Below are 7,546 nucleotides of genomic sequence, written 5' to 3' on the forward strand. Positions count from 1 at the left end.
TGTATTTTGCTAGCTCTGCTTTAAATTTCCTCCATATTGGGGAGCATTTTCTGAATTTCTGTCCCATCTAGCACTAGAAATCTATCAATTCACCATTAGTATTTTTGAGAAATATGACAGCATTTTCTACTGAGGAATTCTTGTGTCAAGCTGTCATTTGTGCTACATTTCAGATTGCCCAGCGACTGTTGGAAAAGGAGGTACTTGACAAGGCAGACATGGTTGAGCTCTTGGGGCCTAGACCCTTTGCTGAAAAATCAACATATGAGGAGTTTGTAGAAGGGACAGGTAGCCTTGATGAAGACACTTCTCTACCTGAGGGCCTCAAGGATTGGAACAAGGAAGTTGAAAATGGGAAAAAGAAACAGCAGAAATTGCAGAATGTGTCATTGGAAGAGTGCCAAACTATGTGAGAATAATTATCCAGCTATGTGTATTTGAAATTGAAATTCCACGATTGAAAATTATGCTTCCTTGTCTATGTTTAGACCTGTGGATAAATCATTTTAACATCCTTATCTGGTTCACCAGCTGAGCTGTGCACATTTATTGCACCTTACAAGTAATTTCTGTTAATCTGGCCAGTGTCAAAATGAATATGAAGCAAAAATAACAATTTGTTCCAAGGCCTTGTGTATATTTCGACAGAATGCTGATTGTCCTGAGCATTGGGAAAATTCCCATCTCTGCCTCTACAGACTATAACAGAATAAACTTTTATTTATGAGACAGTTTTATCATGCATTTGAAGATGAAAGGTGACATCTGCTGAGTGACCGGGAGCAGGATGGTTAAGACGCACAAGTGTTACAACTTGATTCTGCTTACAGTTGAAGTCTCTAAAGATACTGAAGGCATGATTGTAATTAAAGTATGTAAATAATGTTTATTTTGAAACTTGTGTGTACAAAAATAAAAAGTAAAATATTGATTTATTTTTAATTAGTTTTGGGCTGGTCCCCCAGAATAATTTTGAAGGAAAGACCTTGACCTTCGCAATTAATTCCCACTGTAGTAATATATAGTGCTTCAATCCATCTACAAAACTTAGATCTGAAATTCAAAAAGGACATAAGTTCTGAAACAGAGCTAACTTTCATGAAATGACTGTCACTGTTGCCTGATGACATTTGCAACAGCTGGGCTGTTGAATTCTTGATGTCTTAAACTCAAGATTAATTGTTCCTCCAATTCGCTAATTTCCAGTGGAGGTTTGCTTCTGAGTAAAATTTGTTCTTGACATGGGGTCAACCCAACCAAATTGGTTCTGATCCTACACAAGCACTTCGCATCTACTGTACTAAACCCCGACTTTCTGCATACCTGCCCTGCCCTGCCCATGCCTCTGTGATCATTTTCTATTAACTCTGGTTTGCAGTGTAGCCAGAAATGATCAGAATTCAAAACTTATACATCCTACCTGATATCAATTGAGGTTTCACATGTTTCAAAACACTGGTTCATTACAATATAGTTCTGGTCCAATTAATGTTTGAGAAAATTGCTTTATTAAGCAATGAAGAGGAACAAAGTAGTTTACTCTGTTAAAGTAAGCACAACTTGTACGTCATTTTTGTTAGTGTGGCAACAGCAAATGTAAGAGTCTTCAATTACTTTGGGCACGATTCATGACTACAGTTGAAAAGGGAAGATCTCTTAATCAAAGAAACAAACAGTTCTTCAGCAGTGTTCTTGCATTTCTTCTGCTAAAGGGGATTCCTGGGGACAGCAAATTGAACATGGTGCCACTGTCAGTCCCGGTCTTCGCAATCTCTTTTTAATCATGTGAGCAAACAATGACAGGTCCCTCCTGTCATATAACAATCACTTGACAAAAAGCTTTAATCAAACCGTTGACCATGTTCTTAACACATTTACCATTAGTTTTTGAATGTTTCCATATTTCTACCTCATCTGACACCAGCCCCCAAAATCAGCAGATACTTTTTCCTTGACCTTCTCAGCTCATGTAACTAAAGAAAAGAGTATTTAATCTGTTCTCATTGTCAGCACATAGTACTGGTATTGCTAGCAGTACTATGTACTTACAGCTGTTACATGTGCATAGGTACTGATTAACTGAAGTCATATCATGACAAAATTGACTGGAGACTGTGGAGACTAGAAGCATTCAGGAGAGATATCAATGGTAGAATTGTGTGAATTTCAATGTTGAAGTAAGATTCCTATAAATCCAGTTAGACTTCTGACTAATTTTCCTAGATTGAACTAGGACCCTCATGGTTTGTGCTACTGTTGACAGTTGTAACCAATGCCAGAGCAATAGGTTGTTTCCTTTAAAGTTGTGTGAGCATGCAAATTTTCCCCAGAATAGAAAGCTAATCCAATGGTTTGATGCATAAAATTAAAGGGATAGTGAGTCAGTACCTTAAGCTTATGATAAAAGCAAAATCATGTATATGCAGGACTTATGAAAATATTGCTGAATGGAAGTACAAATTGTTTCTCAGCAAAGCTCTTGCCTGACCTGTAAGTTTCCAGTACTTGCTGCTTTTATTTGGGATTATGACAATAAAGTAATGAGTTAGGACAGTGTTGGTTTGTGTGGAAATGATAACCCAAGAGGTTAATGAAGTTAATTGGCAGTGGTGAAATCTGATGCTGGTCATAAAGTTTAACTGAAATGGATAACAGATTAAAGATCTTTTTACCACCAGGAGAGGTAAGGGAATAAAGAAGTCAGTACAGGGTTCCCCTTTGAATCCTGCTGGGGCGATGACCCACCATATCATGTTAGTAGCAGCCAGGCTGGAGACGCTGTCTGGCCCTGAGGCTCAACAGGGAAGGGTATAGTTAGGCAAATGCGGTAGTGAGAGGGGACTCCATAAGACATGGGAGCAGAATTAGCCATTCCACCCATGGAGTCTGTTCCACCATTCCATCATGGCTGAACCCGGATCCCATTCTACCCCATACACCTAACTTCTCGCCATATCCTTTGATGCCCTGACAGATCAGGAACCTATCAAGTTTGCCTTAAATATGCCCATGGACTCAGCCTCCAATGCAGTCTGTGACAGAGCATTCCACAGATTCACCACTCTGGCTAAACAAATTCCTCATCTCTATTCTAAAAGGTCGCTCCCTCAGTTTTGAGGCTGTATCCTCTATATCTGGATACCCCCACCATAGGAAACATCCTCTCCACATCCACCCTATCTAGTCATTTCAACATTTGGTAGGTTTCAATGAGATCCCCCCTGTATTCTTCTAAATTCCAGTGAGTACAGACCCAAAGCTGGTAAACACGCCTCAAATGTTAACCAGTTCATTCCTGGAATCATCCTTGTGAACCTCCTCTGGACCCTCTCCAATGACAACACATGCTTTCTGAGATAAGGGGCCAAAACTGTTGACAATACTTCAAGTGCAACCTGATTAGTGACTTATAAAGGCTCAGCATTTTATCCTTGCTTTTATATTCTATTCCCCTTGAAATAAATGGCAACATTGCATTTGCCACCTTTACCACAGACTCGACCTGTAAATTAACCTTCTGGGAGTCTTGCACGAGGATTCCCAAGTCTCTCTGCACCTCTGATGTTTGAACCTTCTCCCTATTTACATAATAGTCTGCACTATTGTTCCTTTTTACCAAAATGCATCAACATACATTTCCCAACACTGAATTCCATCTGTCACCTTTTTGCCCATTCTTCCAATTTGTCTAAGTCCTGCTGCAATCACATTGTTCCTCAACACTACCTACCCCTCCACCTATCTTTGTATCATCCGCAACTTTGCCACAAAATAGCGCTCCCAATACTGACCCCTCAGGAACATCATTAGTCACTGGCAGCCAACCAGAAAAGGCCCCCTTTATTCACACTCACTGCCTCCTGCTTGTCAGCTATTCCTCTATCCATGTCAGTATCTTTCCTGTAACATCATAGGATTTTATCTTGTTAAGCAGCTTCATGTGTGGCACATTATCAGATGCCTTCTGAAAATCCACGTAAATGACATCCACTGCCTCTTCTTTGTCACCCTGATGTTACTTCCTTGAAGAATTCTAACAGATTTGTCAGGGAAGATTTCCCTTCACACAAACCATACTGACTTTGACTTATTAGTCTCCAAGTACCCCGAAATCTCATCCTTAATAGTAGACTCCAACACTGTCCCAACCACTGAGGTTAGGTTAACTAGCCTATAATTTCCCTTTGCCCTCTTCCCTTCTTAAAAGTGGATTGACATTTGCAATCTTCCAGTCCTCTGGGACCATGCTAGAATCAAGTGATTCTTGAAAGATCATGATCAATGCATCATTATCTCTTCAGCAACCTCTTTCAGGACTCTGGGATGTAGTCCATCTGGTCTAGGTGACTTATCCACCTTAAGATTTTCAGTTTGCCTAGCACTTTTTCCCTCTAGCACACTGCTAGTGTCTTCCACAGTGAAGATTGATGCGAAGTACCCATTAAGTTCATCTGCCATTTCTTTGTCCCTCATTACTACCTCACCAGCATTATTTTCCAGTGGTCCAATATCAACTCTCATCTCCCTTTACTGAAAAAACTGAAAAAAACTTTTAGTATCCTGCTTTATATTAATGGGTAGTTTGCCCTCATATTTCATTTTTTCCCTTCTCTCTTTTTTTTAGTTGCTTTTTGTTGGATTTTAAGAGCTTCCCAATCATCCAACTTTCCACTCACTTTTGCTACCATATATGCCCTTTCCTTGGCTTTTATGCCATCCTTAACGTTCCTTGTCAGCCACGGTTGCCAACCCCTGCCATTTGAAAACAACTTCTGTGGAACGTATCTATCCTGTGCCTTGTGAACTATTCCCAGAAACCTCAGCATCCCTGCTGTGCTGTGCCCATCATCCGCTCTGAAGCTCATCTCTCATGCCTCTGTAATTCCCTTTATTCCATTGTGATACTGATACATGTAATTTGTGCATCTCCCTCTCAAACTGTAGTATGAATTCAATCATATTATGATCACTCATTAGGGGGACAGAAAGGAGATTATGTGGCCTCTAAAAGAGACACCAGGATGGTGTGTGGCTTCCTAGGTGCTGGGGTTCATGAACAGCCAGAGGTTGTGGTGCATATTGGCACCAATGACGTATGCAGAAAAGTGAGTATATAGAGTTAGGAAAGAGGCTGAAGAGAAGGACCTCCAAGGTTGTAATCTCTGGATTACTACATGTGCCACGGGCTAGAGCAGGTAAGAAGGGGGTGATGGGGGGCGGGGAGACGCTGTTGGGCCATGAGCAAGTGGGACGCACTCTCCTGTAGCTCCGGCAGATTTGATATTAAAACTTCATTTACACAAAGTCAATTGGAGGTTTAGGGAGGCAAACGAAGTGGAGGTGCTCTTCAATACATACCAGAAAGAGAAAGAAAGGAGTGCGCTACAAAATGCCGCGAAGAGGAACGGCTGAGGCAGGGGCGAATGAAGAAACAGGCCCAATTGACGCCTCAGAGCTCACGATGAGGGCCATGTGCACAGTATGGACAACAATGCAGTATTGGTGACCGTAGAGGCGCTACGTGCAGAGCTAACTATGATATCAGACATCCGTAAGAAAATTGAAGAAAAAGTTGCAGAGGTAGCGGTCGCTTTGAGAAGTGAAATTGCTTTGTTGAAAGCGGAAAATGATACTGCAGTTACCGCAGTGAAAGCCCAGTTGAATACACAAGATCAAACCTGAAAGAGATAGCAGAGTCGATTAATGGAGCTTCGGACATAGTTGTGGAGCTGGAAAGCAAGGTGAAATGACTTTGTGGGCAATTTAAACAACTTTCTGAAAAATGCCTGAATTTAGAGGGACGTTCGAAACGACAGAATCTGAGAATCGCGGGCCTACGAGAGGGGAAGGAAAATGGGCAGAAGACAAGAGATTTCACGGCACAGATGCTAAAAGAAGCTCTAAACCTGGAAGAAGCTCCGGTGATAGACCGAGCACATAGAGCATTTCGGAAGCACCTGGGGGACGACGAGCCGCCGCGACACCTGATCATGAGGATTCATTATTGCCATGTATTTGAAGATATAATGCGGAAGGCCATAGGTACCAAGAATCTACAGTATCAAAGACAAAGGATTCAGATCTTCAGAGACCCTCCATCCACGGTGGCTAAACGACGTGCGGCTTTCACACTGGTCGGAAGGTTGCTGCGGGATAGACCCGGAGTCAAGTTTGGCCTCCTCTATCCCGCGAAGCTACGAGTGACAATTAATGGAACCGAGGCGGTGTTTACAGATCCAGAAGAAGCTCGCGGGTGTGCGGGACGTCATTTGGGAAATGCTGAGAAGTAACCGTGCACAGTAAAAAAAAAAAACCCTTACAGAATGAAGATGCCCCAAGTTAAACTCCGCGGTAGGAAATTGTTAATGTTTCGAACATTAATGAGGCCCTACCTCTAATCCCTATAGAAAACAGGACTCTGAGTTATATTTGGATTGTACTATGTCGGATTAAAGCCCTATGAGTGCGCAGATAGTAATAAGGGTTGGTCTAAACTGGTGTTGTACGAGGAGTATGTTGTTAATGGTGCTAGACTTTAGCTTTGAGAATCACACTTACTTTAACATCTCGACAATAACTGTTTGCTAGTTTTTCTCGTTTTTTTTTCATTCCGATGCCAGATTTGGCTTTGTGACCATCTATATCACTGGGGAGCTGCTAATTTGGTTCAGAGATGTTAGAGATCAAGAAGTTATTCCTAGAGTTTTGACTGGGTGTACTTGTGTATGGAGATATGTTTTTTTGTTGGTTTTTTTGAGCTGTCAAGGGTGATGGGGGTTGTGGGGGGAGGGAGGGACAGGGGTAAGGGAGTGCTGTTTAGGGTCCGTTTATTTCTAATGACCGATAGATTTACAAGGTCCAGAACAGATCAAAAACATTATCATACAGATATTAAGTACTGAGATGGTAGGAAGTCAGGGGACAAGAAATCCCATTACTTTTTGTTCCTGGAATGTAAATGAGATTAATGAGCCGGTGAAAAGGGGTAAAGTGCTGTCTCACCTAGAATTGCTACACGCCGATGTGATCTTCTTGCAGGAAACACATTTGAAGAATGAAGCTCACTGTAAAATTAGGGGCAAGTGGTTAGGCCAAATATATTCCTCAAAGTTTCCAATAAAATCTAGGGGTGTGGCAATAATAATTCGCACCATTCCATTCCGTCACCTAACAACAATAGCAGACAAGGATGGGAGATATGTTACAGTTACTGGGGAAATACAATCTATGCCAGTTATCTTACTGAATGTCCACGGACCAAACTGGGATGACCCGAAATTTTTTAGATGAGTTCTAGGATTGATACCAGAGGTCTCCAGCACTAACCTGATTACTGGAGGGGATTTTAATTTTGTTCTGGATACATATTTAGACAGATCTTCCAATCAAAGGGCATTACCATCAAAGGCAAGTAACCTGTTGAAAACATATATAGACAATATGAATCTGTGTGAGGTATGGAGACTATTCAACCCAACAGGGAGAGAGTATTCATTCCACTCTAGAGTTCATAATGTATATACTGTACTAGCTTTGACTATTTCCT

The 7,546-nt window shown here is 41.4% G+C and overlaps 1 protein-coding gene across 2 annotated transcripts in view; it reads left to right on the forward strand.

Moving 5' to 3' along the window:
• The window catches only part of afg3l2 (AFG3-like AAA ATPase 2), an 85,896-nt gene extending 84,954 nt beyond the window's left edge, over window positions 1–942 (forward strand). For both annotated transcript variants that reach the window (XM_072258726.1, XM_072258736.1), the window contains exon 17: window positions 174–942. In XM_072258726.1, the coding sequence (XP_072114827.1) occupies window positions 174–413 (240 nt within the window). In that variant the 3' untranslated portion in view covers window positions 414–942. The remainder of the gene's footprint in view (window positions 1–173) is intronic.
• The last annotated feature ends 6,604 nt before the right edge of the window (window positions 943–7,546 follow it).

This window comes from Mobula birostris, chromosome 1, assembly GCF_030028105.1.
Source record: "Mobula birostris isolate sMobBir1 chromosome 1, sMobBir1.hap1, whole genome shotgun sequence".
Classification (NCBI taxonomy): Eukaryota; Metazoa; Chordata; class Chondrichthyes; order Myliobatiformes; family Myliobatidae; genus Mobula; species Mobula birostris.